Here is a 19702-nt window from a genome sequence, read left to right as displayed (position 1 = left end):
CTCAAAGTCCTAACAGGTACAAATCTAATGGAATGAGGATACACATGAGGTAAAATCACTGTCGAAGTGCACCTGGTACAGGTAATAATAATAAAATCACGAAAATATCCATTCTCACATGCTTGGTCGTTTACAGGACGTCGTCACGTCGCTTCGTGCGTTACTGGGAGCACGAAACGTACAGTGCAAGTCCAAGTTTCCGCGATTCTCTAATGGGACAATGTTACTCGTCCGATAATGAGGATGTTATTAACCTGTGTGAGAACGTAGACACAACGATAACTAAAACGATATAAATAATTATTAACTATAAAACAGAACCACAACCCACAAGAAAACGAGAACACTCAGCACGTGCACCAACCACAGGAATCACGTGAGCAAACCCCGTGAAAAAAAAGAGGCGCGACTGGGATTATCCTGAAATTGGGATCGTTTATTATTTATACAGAGCAAGTCACTTCATCGTCTTAGAATAATTTAATATAACTTTCATTGAAGTAAAAATAATGGCAAAAACAACAACAACAACATATTGTACAGAAAAAAAAAATCCCTGCTATACACCGCCCATAAATAATTATGATGCTCTTCGTTCGTTAACAACATCAAAGAAGCGATTTTCGACGGAACTATAACTAACTAAAGAAACAGTTTATACAGAGGCTGATATACACGTAACGAACGATGCAAGCGATCGAGGTTGTGTATGTGTGTGTTTTACTGAAATGTCAATATATATAATACTGTATGTATGTATATATATATATATATATATATATATATATATATATATATATATATATATATATATATATATATATATATATATATATATATATACATATATATATATATTAATGTATGTATATATATATATATATATATATATATATATATATATATATATATATATATATATATATATATATATATATACATACAGGTTATAACCCCCTGCTGTGCTGCTGCAACATTCCAGCTTGCCTTTCACCAATCACCATGCCAACACGTGCATGGCGTGAGGATAAGTTCGTTCTTATTGTTGCCAATATGATAGCTCTGTTCTACTATTATTATTATTATTATCATCTATCTATAATTCCAGCAATCTCGATGTGCGCGCGCGTGTGTGTGTGTGTGTGACTGTGTGGGTGTGTGTGTGTGTGTGTGTGTGTCTGTGTGTGTGTGTGTGTGTGTGTGTGTGTGTGTGTGTGTGTGTGTGTGTGTGTGTGTGTGTGTGTGTGTGTGTGTGTGTGTGTGTGTGTGTGTCTGTGTCTGTGACCGCTGTTTCTCGACAGCCACTGGTCCGATCTAATTGAAACTTGCCAGGTATATTGCTGGGGCCCTGAGGATGTGCCTTTTCAAGGTTTGATATTAATCGGATAAGTGGTTCCCAAGTTATGGCCATTTATTTACCAAACCATTGACATGACACGGTGCTATAACGTCACGATTGACATCACAATTTATTTTTTTTTATTTTTTGCACGTACAGCCACGCACGTACGGGCACGCGAGAGCGAAGGAATGGCCTGTGTGGTTGTTTCTGGCACGCGGTTTGAAAGTTGTTTTTTTTGCACGTACAGGCACGTACTTGTCTATCTATAATTCCAGCAGTGTCTGTGTGTCTGTGTGTCTGTGACCGCTGTTTCTCGACAGCCACTGGTTCGATGTAATTGAAACTTGCCAGGTATATTGGGGAGACCTCAGTATGTGCCTTTTCAAGGTTTCATATTTTATCAGACAAGTGGTTCACAAGTTATGGCCATTTATTTACCAAACCAATGACAGGACACGGTGCTTTGACATCACGAATTACGTCACAATTCTTTTTTTCATTTTTTTTTTTGCACGTACGACCATGCACGTACGGGCACGCACTAGTTATTGTTAATATTATCAGTGCTAACTAATTATATGGTTTGGTGCAAGGTTTTCAATATTTTAGTTATTAACCTCTGCCATCGAAGATGGACGGAGGTTACTGTTTTCACCCCTGTCTGTCTGTTTGTTATCTTGCCAAAACTAAGTTTTTGCAAGATATGTTAGTCAGCTTGTATGTTTTTTGTTTGTTTGTTTGTTTGTCTGTAATCACGTATAAAAAATTCTGCAGAGCACAGTTATCATTGGAAATTTTTGTAACTTCGCATATCAGAGGCCTATAGAGGTCCCTTTCAGTGCACAAAATTTTGAAGGTCAAGGTCAAAGGTCAAGGTCACTGTCGCAAATCAGGGGAGTCAATGAAACCCTTATTTTTTGAGTAATTTTGATCGGATCGTCTTCAAACTTCATGGGAATATAGTTCATGGTCTGGCGCTCAGCTGATTAATTTTTGGTGGCGATTGGCCTTGACCTTCATATGTTTTTTTATATTTATTTAATTTTTTTGTCTGTAATCACGAAGAAAAAATTCTGCAGAGCACAGTTATCATTGGAAATTTTTATAACTTCGCATATCAGAGGACTATAGAGGTCCCTTTCAGCGCATAAAATTTTCAAGGTCAAAGGTCAAGGTCACTTTGTCGCAAATCAGGGGAGTCGACGAAACCCTTATTTTTTGAGTAATTTTAATAGAATCGTCTCCAAACTTTATGGGAATGTAGTATATGGTCTGGCGCTCAGCTGATTAATTTTTGGTGGCGATTGGCCTTGACCTTCATGGTTAGTGCCTGAGGTCAAACATATTTGACCCCAAGGTCAAATTTTCAAGTTTTAGGAACCATATCGTGTAGTACCTCAAATTGAACACCTCGATGAGTGCTTTCAAGACATGTCAAGCTTGAGATATTATGACGTCATTTGGTGACGTTATGAGGCAAACGCATATTTTTCATGGTTACTCTGTAGAACGATTCTCATCTGAATCTCTCGTAGGCAGATATTCCTCAAGGAGTCGCTCCTGGTGGATAGCAGCTCTGTTCACCTCAGTGTGACCTTAAAGAAGTCACACGTGGTGACCTTTTGGCAAGATACGGGTCACCCTGCAGGTGATATTGGTTTATTATGTTGCCAAAACAAAGTTTTGCAAGATATGTTAGACAGGTTGTATGTTTTTTTTTTTGTTTTTTTTTTTGTTTGTTTGTTTGTTTGTAATCACGTATAAAAAATTCTGCAGAGCACAGTTATCATCGGAAATTTTTGTAACTTCGCATATCAGAGGCCTATAGAGCTCCCTTTCAGTGCACAAAATTTTGAAGGTCAAGGTCAAAGGTCAAGGTCACTTTGGCGCAAATCAGGGGAGTCGACGAAACCCTTATTTTTTTGAGTAATTTTGATCGGATCGTCTTCAAACTTCATGGGAATATAGTTCATGGTCTGGTGCTCAGCTGATTAATTTTTGGTGGCGATTGGCCTTGACCTTCATATGTTTTGTTTTTTTTTGGTCTGTAATCACGTATAAATCACTCTGCAGAGCACAGTTATCATTGGAAATTTTTGTAACTTCGCATATCAGAGGCCTATAGAGGTCCCTTTCAGCGCATAAAATTTTGAAGGTCAAGGTCAAAGGTCAAGGTCACTTTGTCGAAATCAGGGGAGTCGACAAAACCCTTATTTTTTGAGTAATTTTGATTGGATCATCTACAAACTACATGGGAATATAGTTCATGGTCTGGCGCTCAGCTGATTAAGTTTTGGTGGCGATTGGCCTTGACCTTCATGGTTAGCGCCTCAGGTCAAACGTATTTGACCCCAAGGTCAAATTTTCAAGTTTTAGGAACCATATCGTGTAGTACCTCAAATTGAACACCTCGATGAGTGCTTTCCAGATACGTCTCAAGCTTGAGACTTTATGACGTCATTTGGTGACGTTATGAGGCAAAAGCATATTTTCATGGTTACTCTGTAGAACGATTCTCATCGGAATCTCTCGTAGGCAGATATTCCTCAAGGAGTCGCTCCTGGTGGATAGCAGCTCTGTTCACCTCAGTGTGACCTTAAAGAAGTCACACGTGGTCGCCTTTTGGCAAGATACAGGTCACCCTGCAGGTGACATTGGTTTATTGTTGTTTGTTTGTTTGTTTGTGAACAGTACAGTATTACGGAAAAACTCCTGGATGGATTTCGACGAAACTTGGTGGGGGGGATTCGGTATGGTCCAAGGATCATGCCATTAGATTTTGGACTTGGCCGCTATGGCGGCCATTTTGAAAAAGTATTTGAAATTTTGTTTTTGCATTTCTACACGTTTTAAGTGATTTCCAACCCCAAAAAAAAATTTGTTAGAGAAAAAAAACAAAATTTTTCAACTTTTTTTCAAAAAAATTTCGATTTTATTTGAAAAATATTTGATTTTTTTTTTTTTGCATTTCTACATGTTTTAAGTGATTTTCAACCCCCCAAAAATTTGTTAGAGAAAAAAAAAACAAATTTTGCACCTTTTTTTTCAAAAAAAATTTCGATTTTATTTTTTTGCATTTCTACATGCACGTCAATCTCATTTAGTTTATTCAATCGTGGTTCAGTCGAGTCTGATCCGTTTTGATCTACAATGAATAGGATATCAGGTTCACTTAAGCGACCCAGCAGTATTGGCGGCGGAGGTTTTGCACTCTACCGAGTGCTCCCCATCTATTTTATTTTGTAATTAGATAGCCATGCCTCAGAAGGACCTATTAAGCTGCTCTATACACCTCGACATGGCTGTTACAGGTGTTCGTTTGTTTAATCACACCACCTCGAGGATGACTATGGCATGAGAATTTGGTGAACATATATACCTCGGCAGTCACCTCGGACCAGAGGTTGCTAGGACGTAAAACATGGCTTACTTGAATTGACACTGGTTCAGTGTCCTTCATTATAATCATCTGAAACATGGTGTCAGAAGTGGAAATGACACACCCAGCAGACATGAAGGCAGTCCAACGTTTCATCGGCTTCGACCGACCTAGACAAATTCATGGCACGCCTCTCTGAGGTTTGTGAGCCCTTGAGGAGACCGCTGGACAAGGATGTCTTATGGCATTGGCTACCGGGATACCATGGTGCTGTGCAGGAAATAAAGGGCCCGGTCACCACCGTGCCTGTACTAAGGTACGATGACGTCTCAAAGCCAGTCACCAAACAAAGTGACTCAAGCCAAAATGGACTGGGGTGCTGCTTCGTGCTAAAGGGCCAACCAGCTGCATTTGAAGGACACCAACGCTGACAGCCTGGTGTTGGCTTAGCAGTCAGAGTGGTGCCTTGTGATCCTAGGGTCCTAAGTTCGAGCACCGTTGTCTGCTGAATTAACACCAGGTGGGGTTGACTCAGCCTGTCATCCTTCTGAGGTCGGTGAAATGAGCACCAGTGTACTGGTAATTGGGGCACTGCATCAGCGGTATAGCCGCACCCCTAACCGATGTTGCAACCAGCAGCCAGAAAGGCTGAACACAAAGGGAACTATTGCTGACGGAGCAAAACTACGCACAAATCGAAAAAGAATGCCTGAGCATATAGTGTTTGCTTCTCAACACTTCCACCATTACTTGTATGACCGGGACGAGTTTTGACAGCGCAGGAGCACTATGAGGTGGAGCAGATCAATTGGGCAGATTACGAGAGAGAGAGAGAGAGAGAGAGAGAGAGAGAGAGAGAGAGAGAGAGAGAGAGAGAGAGAGAGAGAGAGAGAGAGAGAGAGAGAGAGAGACACAGACACAGAGAGAGAGAGAGAGAGAATATAGAGGAGAAAGAGAGAGATATACCTGCAAGCATTAAAACCTTTGTCTTGGCAAGATGGCCTGACCAGAGAGAGGAGACATCTCTTGCTGTTAGAGATTACTGGCTTTGGAGAACGTGCTGTTCAAAGGTCAGAGAGTTATTATACCAAAGTCCCTGCACCCAGAGATGTTGGTGTGAATCCACTCCAGTCACCTCGGAGGAGATGCATGCTACAGACAAGCACGTGATATTCTCTACTGGCCAAACATGTAGGCAGAAATCAAATACTTTGTTTCTGTTTCTAGGTCTCTGCGGTTTCTAGGGGTTTCTAGAGACGAGGGGTTTCTGCGCATACGCACCAAGCAATCTGGGCTGGACTACATCATTTAAAAAGTGCCATATTGGTTTGTCTGATCATGTGCTTGTGAGAGTAAACATCCCTCTGACTATTTTCAAAATAACCTCTATTTTGTTTCTCAACCCTTTTTACTGTTCTTTTATATTTGGTCTGTTATGTTCTTTTTTGTTTGATTGCATCCTGATCCTTTCTGTGTTATCGGTTTTCTAGGAGCCTCAACACTGCATACCAAAAATAAATCTGGATTAGGTTGGTTGGCTTGGATGAAATTGAAGCTAAGTTGTTTGGTTGGAGATGGAATCAGAATGTGGTTGGTTGGTTGGTTGTTTGGAGAGGAATTCTGTATTTGTTTTGTTGGCTGGAATGAAATCAGGGCGAGGGTGGTTGGTTGGGAATGAAATCAAGATAATGTTAGTGAAGTATAATAATACTAATGAAAATAATGCTGTGATTACAAAGTTCCCATACAAAGAACATGAATGCAGGAGGAGGCCATCAGGCACCTTGCAAACCCATCATGATTGCCAATCTATGGTTATTTGTCCATGCTCTATCCTTTTAAATGCCAAGCATCAAGCAAGGAAGTAACATGTACTATTTTTCAAGTTGTTTTTTTAAAGGGTGACACTGGGTGGTTTGCCATTGCCTTCCCACAAGTTTGGGCAGGAATTTGCAATTTGGCCAAGATGGCGGTGATAACTCGCCTCTTGGTGAAGCAAACCATGGGATTGTTAACATTCACCAACTAATGATAGTAGACGGGACACCCATCATAACGTCCATTCGAGGAACGCACAGGCATTGATGAATCACCTTCCCTGTGAAACACCGGCACAACAGTTTACAGCTGGTTTGTGATTCATTCAAACTCCGGCTAAACAACTAAGAGACAAGATTTCAATCGAATGTTATATTTTGAGCACTAATCGGAACATGAACCTGCAGTGTAGAAGAAGCGTACTTTGGCTCTGAATTTGTCCTGATCACACTTGTGCAGAGGGGAGCAAGATAACTTTTTAACTCTGTCTGCCTGTCTGGCAGTCAAACAAAATTAAAAGTCATTCCAAGCAGGAAATTTACTGTTTTTAAGGACGTCATTAAGGACCTTTTCTGTAAAATAAAAGAAAAGGCTAAAAGAACAGTCTTTTGTGGTTTTTATTTCCTCTTTGCAATTCCGATGCATTTTCACAAATTTGTCTGAGGGTTCGGTGAACATGAATTTCATCAGTATTAGCCATGCCTACCTGTCGCTTCGCTGACAGGTTTAATCAAAAGATAGCATGTTACACTTCACAGACATATTGCCTAACTATCTTTCTCAATGAGGATGTAAAATGAAGTGAAATGTGAAAAAGGATATATTATAACATGTAGTTGTTGCTGCTGTCATCGTGGCTGTCATTGTCGTTGTTTGTTTGTCCTTCCGTGTACTATTATATATTTTTCTATTGCTTCGAGAAGTATTACTAAATATGATTTTGTGTGCTCCTTCTGTTTCTGTCACACTTTATTCTAAACGGTTCCTGCTGTTGTACCATTGGAACCGCTACATTAAAGCTCCAGCTCCTGCTTCTTCTTCCTCCATTCCCAATAGACAGGCTTTTAAAATGGGAATTTTTTTTATGATTAAACAGACACAAATGTTTGTTCCAAGTAAATCGATTTTTAGCTTTCCAGTGGGACCTTTTTTGTTATTCTACTACAACAGGAACTCTTTAGGATAAAGCATGATGTACGGACACACAGACAGACAGACAGACACTTCTCCTTTTACTCATAGATGAGAGATTGCAGAAAATGAAAATTGGATTTTCTTTCCAGTGTCCATCACAGCTGTTATTTCTGTCTCGATCACTTAACATTAATCAAACATAGGACAAGCATAAAGCAAGAAATATAAAGAAAGAAGTATAAAGTCATTAACTATAGTTCTAATCACCAAATATCAGGCTACTGCTTGAAAAGTTAATACACTGAGCAGTTGCAAACTTTAACCCATTTAACGGCACCATTTGTTACAAAGTTTGTACATTTAGGGGGAGATGTGATAGTTGATGGACATGATAATCCAAGGTTTGAGCAGTATTGAGGGAAGGACATTTACAGTTGTTTCTGCTGATTGACTGTGGCCATCAGCTGCTCGATGTATGAATCAAGCAGGTCATCCATCTTGCTTCCCTGTTAAAGTAAAATCATCCGTTTACACTGATCAATGGATGAACATCTCACTATGATGGAATAACTGTGAATCAATACATTACATTACATAATGTGGGATGAGACACTTAACTTTTACACTTTTCATAATTCTGCAAATATAATTTGAAATGATTATTATACGACAGTTTTGTTGTTGATTTTCAGTAAGGTGACCGCTGTCACAGAATTAATATGTATAATATAAAACAAGCTCGGTCTCGGCGTCCCTGCGTCTATCTGTCCCTGCCTGCATGTGTCCACAATTGTCCGATAAGGGATACCACTAATCAAGCTCAATCTACAAACAGTATGATAGAGTTGGGTAAGGTGAGGATAGATGGGCCGGTTGCAATTTGCATGGAAACAAAAACTCTTCCTCTATCTTCTTCTTCACCCATAACAATGGTGAGTCTCATTCAATCCCGCTTCTCATTTTGATTAGATTCAGAAAACGCTTGCTAAATTCAATATTGTACTTTTTTTTCTCAACATTTCAATTTCATTAATATAACAGTAATCTATCACCCTATCAAACAGTAATTCTGATGAAACACTGCCTTTCGCTCGACTTGCAACATAGGTGAGAAAAGGATACAAAAAAAGCAGCTGATATTTCAATAATTTATTCACACAGTCTTTAATGGGTGAAAGTTAATTGTTCATAGTGCGCCCCTTCTAATCAAACTAAAATACACAATTTGGTGTCTGTCTGCCTGTCTGTCTGACCGCGATACATTTGGTCATGACATAACCAATCTCAACCAAACTTGACAGGAAGATTAAGGGTCACACGATGGAGGTTGTAGCAACATTATATACCCTCTCCCGAAGGGGGTTTTCCACTTTGGGTAAAATCTGTGTTAAGGTGTATAGATAGTTTATCACAGCATTTTTCCAAGGTCACTTCTAATAACAAAAGTAATAACAGCACTCATGATAATAGCATAATATGAATGTTGTTGCAAAAAAAATTAATTATATTAATGTCCCCCTCCAAAGGGATTTTTCCTCCTTGAGCAAACGCCATGTTAACATGTATAAATAGATTATCGTGGCATTCCGTGGAGCACCCCTACCAGAAGTAAAAAACATGATAAGCTACAAACACGTATGATTACCTTTTTAAAGTCACAACTGCTGTTTAACACTAAACTGAAAGGTAGGAAACCTGACATTTTTGAGGCATTATATGCTTATCATGTCCCCCATAGACTAACCGACCCAATCCGAGATCAACTGTAATCTATATATTCCAAAGAGGATAATAACATGACTGTTCCTGCTACTCCCACAGGGAGTGGGTGTACTCATATATTATAAAGCAGAAATGAAAAGTAACAAATCGTATATCACGGTCCAAGACTTTTCCAAAATTTAGTTCAATGTGTGTGATGAAGCAGTTTGACTCACCATCGATGTTTCGCAGAGGAGTTTTTTGCCATTCATTGCATCCCCGACCGTCAAGTGAAAGAACGTGTTTCCACTGTTCCATCGAAAAATCCGGTTGAAGGGGCAGACTTCAACAACTTCCTGGATTATATAAGCACAAAAGGCATAATGATAATGGTCTGTTTTGCTCTGGTGAATCCAAGCTGAAGGTATAATTATGGATACTTTATTTAGTTTTTTTACAGATAACAAAGCTCACATTAAAAAGGTAAATGATGGAGGTGAACATAAGAAGGATGGAATTGTAGAAAGATGAGACTGGAGGCACAGACTCTCAGAGTTTAAAGGTTTGCAGGTTCAGAGTCTAAGCACTTAAAAGACTCAGATTCTGACTGCACAGCAAGAGGATCCTCAATACCAACCACACTGCTATCCAGTATGTTTGAAGATACAGGATGTTGAGTAATCTCCTTTGCTGGTGAACACTGATGGGGGAGAGGTGATGCACCAATTCTACCATCAATGACTACCTGAGAAAAGGAAGGTGGACCAACTAAGACTATATTATCTCGCCCATTAGATCAGTTAGTGTGTGAAAGAATTATTTTCCTACATCTATATTTCTTTACTGTAGAGCCCCTATAATTTTCTCCCTTTTCATTGTTCACGGTAGTCCCACTAAATACTGCACCTGTTGTTGAGTAATGTCCAGGATAACGTCTCCACTATTGTAATCCTTTTTGGGCATGAGTTCTTAAGATGACCATATAAGCCACACTCAAAAAAAAACTAAACACTCGATAGTAGGATAAATTACACAAGTATTCCTCTTCAAACTTCAAGGGGAATAAATTTGTATTTGGGGATGTTGCACCATGTGGGAAAAAGATATAAACAAGACACAATATGTTATAACCTATTATTTTATTTTGTAAATAAACCATACCAACCAAGGAAATAATGGAATCAAGTTTCTTAAGCCCAGTAACTATTTTAGTATTTTTTTTAATACTTGGAGGTATGTTATAAAGTAATACTTAAATTGCCAGCATATCAGAAGAAACCTTGACATAAATGTCGGAATAAACAAATCCCTTGCTCTACCACAGATAAGGAAGATTACCACATGACTAATCATGCAGGACACCACTTTTACATTTTCAATCCTGATTATCTCAACGGCATCAAGAACCAAGTTCTCAATTAATCTCTGCTCCCGACAGAGGAGTACTGTCCAGCCCATGATTGCAGGTTAGCGCTTCCACAATTGTGTAACGAGAGCTCTGATCTGCCGTCGTTACAATGTTTAAAGAAAAAGCAACAAATAGGATATTAACAAAGCTGACAGGCTCAGAAATTATAGGAAAAAAATGAATTATTGAAACAAAAAATAACAAGAAAGACACTCAGTAGAGCACATACCTCTGCCAGGCTGAACAGCTCACATTTTGTAATCCCATTGATAGGCCGGATCTGGATCTGGATCTGGATCTGGATCCAGACCTGAACCAAAATCGAATTCGTCCTTGTGACACACCCAACCTGTTCACCAAGTTTCATCCGAATCCGTCTACAACTTTTTGAGATATCGTGCTTTATTACCTCTGCTACCGAAGGTGAAGGAGGTTATGTTTTCACCCCTTTCTGTGTGTTTGGTACTTGCAAAATCGAAGATTTTTCAAGTACATAGGTCAGTTGATTTTGTTATTCTGTCTGTTTGTTTGTCTGTTTATCACCTACAGGTCAAAATTTTAAACCGATCTTCACAAAACTTCACTGCATGGTAAAGTTTGTCAAAAGGAAGAAGTCTAATTTTTTTGAGGTCAAAAAGTCAACATAGGCTGAAGGTCAACAACTTAGGTGATATTTTTTAAATCATCAATTTTAAAAATCATCATCACTTTAAAATTATCTAGTATCTGGATCTGAATCTTCCCCAAAATCGAATCAATTAGTCTTTGTGACACACCAAAAACCTCTCCACCAAATTTCATCCGAATCTGTCAACAACTTTTTGAGATATCCTACTCACAGACAGATAAACAGACAGACAAATAGGGGTGAAAACGTAACCTCCACCCACCTTTGGTGGCAGAAGTAATAATAAAAGCAGGAATCAAAACTATAGTGTGAAACGCAAAAACCGACAGGGTACCATGCGAAAGATGAAAGCCCTTATCGGCACCGATATGCATGTCCGTCCATCTCTCTGCCTCCCTCAAGAGAGAGAAAGTGAAGGAAGAAGAAGAAGAAAATGCAACATATCAAAGGGATGGGACATTCAAAAAGAAAAAAAGAAATATGGAGAGAAAAATGTGAAGCTGAAAAAAGAAGGCAATAGAGGAATGGTGGCATTGAACTTCACACACACACACACACACACACACACACACACACACACACACACACACACACACACACACACACACACACACACACACACACACACACACACACACACACACACACACTGGAGACAAGCCAATCACAAGAGATGGAGAGGGGAGAAGGGAGAGTGAAAGACTATGATGCCGGGGCCCAGCCCTTGGCAAAAGCAGTAATCCAGCTAAGCTATGGACAAAGACATTGTAGGCTGTGAGTAGTTCTAATTTTCAAGGAACTATTGCATTTAAAATATACAGCATTCTGGTGGCAAGTGTGACCTCAGATATTTATTCTCATGTGTTTGGATTTGTGTTATCAAATGACATGTTGTCTAAAAATGATATATAATTTCAAATCATTGACTGCAATACTGTATGTGTGTATATATGTATATATATATATATATATATATATATATATATATATATATATATATATATATATATATATATATATATATATATATACACATATAAATCCGATATTACCTTCTTTTTTGCGTCCATCATAGTCACGCCGTTTTTGTTTATTGCAAGTCTCAGTATTTCTGGCAAATTGGAATTTGAACCTTGCTGTAGACACAAAAAAAAAGACAGCAATAAAATAAAAAAATATCAGAAGAAAAAAAACACATCTGATAACATTTTTCCTACAAGCTGGCCCAGTAAGGACATATCTATTGTGAAATTACAGATCTATGATAAAAAAATAAATCAACGACAATGTCTGTTTTTACCAAACAAAGTTCATAAACGTTAATCTTTATCCAACTATAGTGGTTTATATGGGACCACTTTATCCTCGTTTGATTTATGTGGGAAAAGTAGTCCATACTCCTTTGTTAAAATCCTGCTTTTTAATCTAACAGCTTAGATATCAAACTGGTTTGTTGCTGCAGTACCTGATCACCACACTTCCTAAAGATATTTTATCAGGAGGTAAATATCCGAATGATGAAAGGGTAAAGTCTCAAGCTTCATTGACCATGTGCCAACACCATTATTATAGCAGGAATATACTTGTTTCTAGTTCGGTACCTCATAATGTATCCAGCAAAGTCTTACCCGCACTTCAAAAAAAGCAGTACCGAAGGTATCCCAGCGATAAATAAGCTTCAGGAAAGCTGTCTTCGCCTCATCACTCGATTTCCCATTATATTTGTTGTATGATGCAATGATTTCCTGAAATGAGAACCGTAATAACAAGACTTTGCAAAGAGGAGGTGCACATTTGAAGGAAGGTGTTGAGGGGGTTGATTGCTCACTGAGATGCATTTGAAAAAGCAAACTTATTACCAGTTTTGCATTTTTGACAATTGTGAATTACAAGCATAATATGAATAAAAATGGAAAAAATCAGTTTGGAATTTTTAAAAGCTAAACCTAATCAGTAAAACTAGAAGGTCACGATGTCAGATATGCCTCCGCCCAAATTTTTATTACATCATTATAAATACTTTGATTGTACCGAGTTTGATTTAAATCAGGCTTCATTGGAATTCAGGGAATTTATCCTGAACAAGTGTAAGGTGTTGGGGATGTGAAAGAACAATGAAAATAGAGATTACAGGATGCAAGGGTTAATTTTGGAGCGTGTCACACAGGAGAGGGATCTGGGGGTGGTAATAGATACGGGAGGTAAGCAGGCAGCACAATGACAGGCAGCTATAAGTAAAGCAAATCGGGTTTTAGGTTGTTTTCGGAGGGTGATCATTTATAAATCATTGTTAACATTGTACAGGAATTTAGTGAGGGCTACATCTAGAATATTGTTTGCAGTTTTGGTCACCACAACTCAAGAAGGACATATATGCCATAGAGAGGGTTCAGCGCAGGGTTACTAGATTGATTGTGTGCCTAGCTGGACTCAGCTATGATGAGCGGCTGAAGGAGACAGGGCTTTAGAGAAAGGAGGCAGTTATGAGGAGATATGGTGGAGATGTTTAAGATAATAAAAGGTGGAGATATAATAAGTGCAGATGAATTATTCAACAGAGTAGGCAGTGATAGGATCAGAGGCCATAGCTTGAGAGTAAAGAAGAGGAGAGTTAACATGGGAGTACGGCAGTGGGATTTTCACTCAGAGAGTATTTAATGCATGGAATGGTCTCCCTGGAAAGGTAGTGGCAGCAGAAAAATTAGATAAGTTTAAATTAGAATTAGATAGGTACCTGGAAGTTATGGAGATAGAGGGGTGTGGGGATGTTGATAATACTTTTAGGTAGTTTGAGCATTGATAGGCGATTGTGTGCATGTGTACAGAGTACTGTTGGTGGGGATCTTGTCAAGGGGTGTTGTGTGGTTGATGTGTTTTTAACCAAGCCTGTGCCACCTCCCCTGAGGGAAGAAGAAAAAGAAAAAAAAAATACCAAAAAAATTACAAAAACTAAAAAAATTAAAAAATGATTAATAATAATTAATTAATTAAATATTTTTTGGCATTTTCTTCCTTGGATCTAGTGTAAGTAAATGAGTATGGTGTTCGTGCAGGCATGATGGGCTGAATTGCCTCCACCTGTGTTAGATTTCCTTGTATTCCTTGTATTGTATAATCTCTAAACCCAGATTCAAAATATTAAATAATTGTGTCTGACCAGGTTGAAATTTAATAACATATTTCCCATGGCTTCAACATCATAATTGGGAAATTTTACATTGATTGATCAAGCGGTTCAAGATAATTTTTTTTTTTAAGATTTTCTTTCAATCCAATATGGCTCCCAGATCAAGTGACCTATTAATTGTTGTTGAACACCCTGGTATCGCCAAGCCTGGGGAACATGTGGCTGAAGTTTCCCCTCGATCTGTCAAGCTGTTCTGGAGAAGAAGTTTTTTAAAGGTTTATTCTTCAAAAAAATCATACCTGCCAAACCATGTGACCTCGGACGTCAAAGGTGGAGAACTTTTTTTCCTCATGGATCGTCGAGCATACTTGTAACATTTCACCTCAATCTGTTTAACCATTTTGGAGAACATTTTTGAAGGTTTAATGTAAAAAAAACAAAAAAAAACATGGCTGCCAAACCACATGACCGATGACATCATAAATTTTCCCCCCATACCAACAGCCTCGATGACTCGATGCCTCGATGACCAACAAAAATTTTCATACTGATCTGATAAAGCGTTTGACGTATGCAATTTTGACGTGATAATGAAGCCACTGATGACATCATCAAAATATCATACTTATTTCTCATGGGGAGTACTTTACATTTGCCAAGTTTCAATTTTTTCCATTGAGTGGTTTCGGAGATACAGAGGTCCAAAGTTTTTCCTTTTTTCCAACATGGCTGCCATATCACGTGACCTATGACGTCAGAATTATCATCAAAACATTAGACACGAGTAGTCGCACCGATGGTGAAAATTTTGTGTCAATCGGATAAGCTGTTGCAGAGAAAACAGAGAACATTAGCATGGACGGACGGATGGACAACCTGAAAACATAATGCCACCGGCGACTACTGTCAGTGGAGGCATAAAAAAATTAACTCTCTGATTTGCCTAAAATGTTTCCTACTTGAAGAAAATTGTACTCTAACGATCATGGACACTATTCAACACCAACAATTAGGCAAGGAATAAAAATTCAATAAATAATAGCTAAAATTTTCTTTTTTAGGATGCTACACAAGGCTGTGAGTTGTATTATTGGCTGAAGGCATGACTGTGCCGCTGATGCAACGCCCTCTGTAGATTAGGGAAAGAACTTGTAATTTGTTCCCGGGACCATTGATAGCTCAACTTCTCTTCATGAAGGACAACGTGGGATCTTTAACGTCCACCAATTAATGCCAGCAGATGGGATGCCCAATTTAACATCCATCCGAGGGACGGCACACACGTTGATGAATCACCCTACTTGTGAGACACCAGGATGACAGTTTATAGCTGGATCTTGTTTCAAACCCAGGAGAGACAGCTCAGAGGCAAGTGTCCGTACCTCCAAGCCATCCTGCCAGCCCATCAGCTGAAATTTTGAGTGCTTTATCTTTGTGCTGAAAGAAAGCACCTAAAAAGTTTGTTTCGGTGAAGCTACTGTATATCTGATTGTCTGCTTTGTCTCATATTTCCGATTGGCTGCTTGGTAAGTTCATTGATGAGTAGGGGTAAGACTCACTGATATTAACGAACGATATACCATAAATATATTAACATATGATGTGTGCCGTCGATGTGTTTGTTTAAGGATGATGAAATAACAGTGTGCTGATTATTATCAAACTGACAAAGCTCGGCCAATGTACTATGTAGGCTTCCCATCATTGTTTTCATTACAACAGAAGAGGTATTATCATTGCATAATGAATTTCCTCTGGTTGTCATCCTTTGCTTTAATATGAGAAGATGCCAGAAGAGAATGAAGAATAGGTAATAAGAGAATGAGTCCGACCTTCTTCCATTTGTCGGCGCTGGCCTGAGGGAGTACATCTTGTGGTACAAGTTCCTTGAGCAAGCGAGGGACCATGGAAAGTTGTGAATGATTGTCCCCAATCCGTGCACGCAGCACCAACGAAGCCAGCAAGACTGCATTGGCGTACTTGCATACGTGGTAGCCTCGTAAGAATTTCGGTAACTCCTGTTGTAAACATCAATGAGGTCATCAGTCTGTACGTACTTTGGAAATGTGTTTGTAATATGAAGGGGTGTTGAAAAGTAATGCCTCCTAATCTTTTTCTCCGAAACAAGTAAAGATATTTGAATGAAAAAAGCACAACCTGCACATTCCTTGTTTTCATCACTGGGAGCGAAATTGCCTGATTCTGACATTAGATGTCTCAGTGATGTGTTAATCAAGATGGCAGAGGGCAGCACGATGTCAGTGTTGTGAAGCGTGAAGCTCGGGAGATGAGGGTTGGGATGACGGACTGGAGATGACATGACTGGAGATGAGAGTTGGGTGAATCATTATGATCCTGACAGTAAGAGATGGTCATTGGAGTACCGCCACAAAGGATCATCAGCCCCGACTTGGCTCCGTCAGATTTTGATCTCTTCCCCAACCTTGAAGAACATCTTTGTGGAGAACATTTTCCTTCTGACGATGATGCCAAGGCCACTGTGCATAGCACTGGTTACATCAACAGGACACACTGTTTAATTGTGACATCATGGCAAACTACTTGAATGTTGGCATAAATGGTTGGACCTCAGTGGTGATTATGTTGAGAAGTAAATATGCACCATGGTTGAAAAAAGATTGATGTTCATATCTGTCTGTTTCATCTGAATATCTTTACTTGGTTTGGAGAGAAAAAGGTATTCGGGATTACGTTTCAACACGTCCTTGTATAACCACACAATAAACTTTGGTAAGAACATGTGAAAATAATGGTATGATAAGAAGTGACTGAGAAATATCGGTGTGTAAGACGAGGAAGAGAGAGAGAAAGGTATAAACCTACCTGTGGGTAATAGAACATGCAGTCAGCCACGGTGTCATGCCCTGGGACCACATTGATCCAGGTCTTCCGAAGAAAGCGCACCTGATAAGGCTGTGGAGTACTAGAAACTTGATGAAGGGGAATTGGTGGAGGACAGTAAAGAAAATCTTAAAGTTATTTCTGATAACTTATATTACATCACAATTTGATTTTTTTTAGTTCACCTGGATTTTATTCCAGTGAGCTTATGCGATCGAGCAGTGTTCGTAGGTGAGTGAATGAGTGAGTGATTGAGTCAGTCAGTCAGTCCATAAACACTTCAGTTATTATCACTTGAACCAAACACAGGATTTTAATGAAACTTGGTCACAAGCTTTATATCTGATGCTTAACGAAGGTGTATTGACTGCATCAAAATCTTCACTCATTAAGGGGGTCTACGGGGCCGTTTTTGACCACCAAAAATAGGTATTTTCTCTCTTCTCTGAAACTACACACATAATTTTGATGAAACTTGATCACAATGTTCATCACCCATGATGTTCCAAAGTTTGTTCACAGCATTAAAAACAAAAAATCTGGGTTGGGGGTGGGGGTAGTCTGCGGGGTGTTTGAATGACTGCTGCTCCTGATCCAGGTGAGCTTCAGAATGTGCGATTCTATTTTTTTAAGCAACACCATGCCAACATCAACGTTTAAAACTATCAGTTATAAATACGCCAGCCGGGGTATGGTGATGATGTGGATGGTGGATGGTGATGATGATGATGTGGATGATGATGATGTGGATGATGATGAATGGTGATGATGTGTATGGTGATGATGTGGATGATGATGGTGGATGGTGACGATGTGGTTTAACTGCAATACTGAACATCAGGCTAAGGATCAAGGAAGGCAAAAAGTTCATATTTTTAATTTAAAAGACTACTTCATCGTGGAATTTTGCTTTTAAAAGTGACAGTAACAGACTACATGGTTTACCTTCCTGTGGTCCTTGACCATCCGGGCCAAACCCCTCCATGCCTTTCAGAAAGTCAAAGAAGAATTCACCGTTTGGCATGCTGAGCACCTGTCAGTGAGAATGGAATGCAATAAAGGATAAAAAATCAAGATTGAAAAATGTATTCGAAACTCCAAACGTACGTTTTGTACTATATTGAACCACAAAAATATTTACTTTCTCATTCATTAGGAAAAGGGAATCTCTTGGACTTATCAGAACATCAAGCTGGCAGGATGGCCTTGAGCTATGCACACTCAACTCTGAGCTGTCAATCCTGGGTTTGAATCTTGGCGGAGCTATAAACTGTCATGCTCTTGCCTTATATATAGGCAGGGTGCTTCATAAATGTGTGCGCTGTTCCTCGGATGCACAATAAACTTGGTGTCCCGTATGCCTGTACTTGTCTGATGGTGATGAGGCGAGCTATCGCCGGCACCTTGAAAAAAATCCAAATTCCTGCCCTAACCTTCAGAGGGCACTGCATCAGTGGGTACAGTCGTGTTCTCAGCAAAAAAAAAAATAGATGCAAACTTACAGCCAGATGCTGTGCACCAAATAAGAAGATGATCAGACCATCAACCACCAGTGCTTTCAACTGGTTCATATATGTAACCAAATTGCATAAAGTCACAGTGTTCACAACATTAGGTATGTTTCTAATTTTCTACCTAATCTAAAATTTAGGAACAACCTCATGCACTTTTGCATGAAAAATTACAATCGGTCCATTGCAATTGCCGCAGCAATGCGATGCAATTAGGAGTTTGAGGTTTTGCATGCGTTTGGAAAATATCTCAATAGAAATAAAACAAATGGATTCTCTCCCTCCTATCAAGAATGAACATGGTATAACACACAGCAGAGAATTTCAAAGGGTCAAGGATCATCATGAGTGGAGCAGGAATTGATAAGTGGGAAGAATTCACAATATGCTGATTGTAGCTTTCGTCATCAGAATCATCATCATCATACTGGTGTATATAATTAGAGAAGCGTCTGTTTGTTTGTTTGTTTGTTTGTTTGTTTGTTTGTTTGACTCTGATGCACTCCTGAACCGCTGAGCAGAATGAGTTCCAAGCTGGTGGTTGTACTCGGGGTACAACATGGGAAGGTTTTAGTCACAAGGGCTTTAGGTTGGGGAGTGGGGGTGGGGAGAGGACCACAATTCTCATGATGTAAATGTGTATGGTATAGCACTCTTCCCGGTGGGAAAGGAGCATTACAAGTCATAATAAAACACACCATTTCTGGGGGAAATTATCCCGTCCATAATTCTGGGGTAATTAGTCTGTCATGACCTGTTCTTCACAAGTAGCCTTTAATTGAATGGGAATTT

General features: G+C 39.1%; 2 protein-coding genes across 8 annotated transcripts in view; both read right to left on the bottom strand.

Annotated features, from left to right (window-relative positions):
- PUM3 (pumilio RNA binding family member 3) overlaps positions 1-400 on the bottom strand; it is a 35166-nt gene extending 34766 nt beyond the window's left edge. Inside the window, exons 1-2 of one of the 4 annotated variants that reach the window (XM_085854736.1) lie at positions 365-383; positions 119-254 (exon numbers count right to left, since the gene is read on the bottom strand). The gene's annotated coding sequence lies outside the window, so the exon portion shown is untranslated. Of the gene's footprint in view, positions 1-118 lie in introns of all 4 variants that reach the window. The other 3 variants (XM_085854737.1, XM_085854735.1, XM_085854738.1) reach the window with 3 other exon arrangements.
- A 6738-nt stretch (positions 401-7138) lies between these two features.
- Positions 7139-19702, bottom strand: part of LOC147013127 (unconventional myosin-VIIa-like) — a 123445-nt gene continuing 110881 nt past the window's right edge. For all 4 annotated transcript variants that reach the window (XM_085854720.1, XM_085854723.1, XM_085854722.1 and 1 more), the window contains 7 exons: positions 18345-18432; positions 17382-17488; positions 16370-16555; positions 13039-13155; positions 12463-12546; positions 9611-9730; positions 7139-8179 (listed from right to left, as the gene is read on the bottom strand). In XM_085854720.1, coding sequence (XP_085710846.1) covers positions 8102-8179; positions 9611-9730; positions 12463-12546; positions 13039-13155; positions 16370-16555; positions 17382-17488; positions 18345-18432 — 780 coding nt within the window. In that variant the 3' untranslated portion in view covers positions 7139-8101. The remainder of the gene's footprint in view (positions 8180-9610; positions 9731-12462; positions 12547-13038; positions 13156-16369; positions 16556-17381; positions 17489-18344; positions 18433-19702) is intronic.

The sequence above is a fragment of the Eptatretus burgeri genome, chromosome 14 (assembly GCF_056783735.1).
Source record: "Eptatretus burgeri isolate ZD-2024b chromosome 14, Ebu_testis_v1, whole genome shotgun sequence".
Taxonomy (NCBI): Eukaryota; Metazoa; Chordata; class Myxini; order Myxiniformes; family Myxinidae; genus Eptatretus; species Eptatretus burgeri.
The sequence above is the reverse complement of the archived record's forward strand: the minus strand, read 5'-3'. Positions and strand labels throughout refer to the sequence as shown.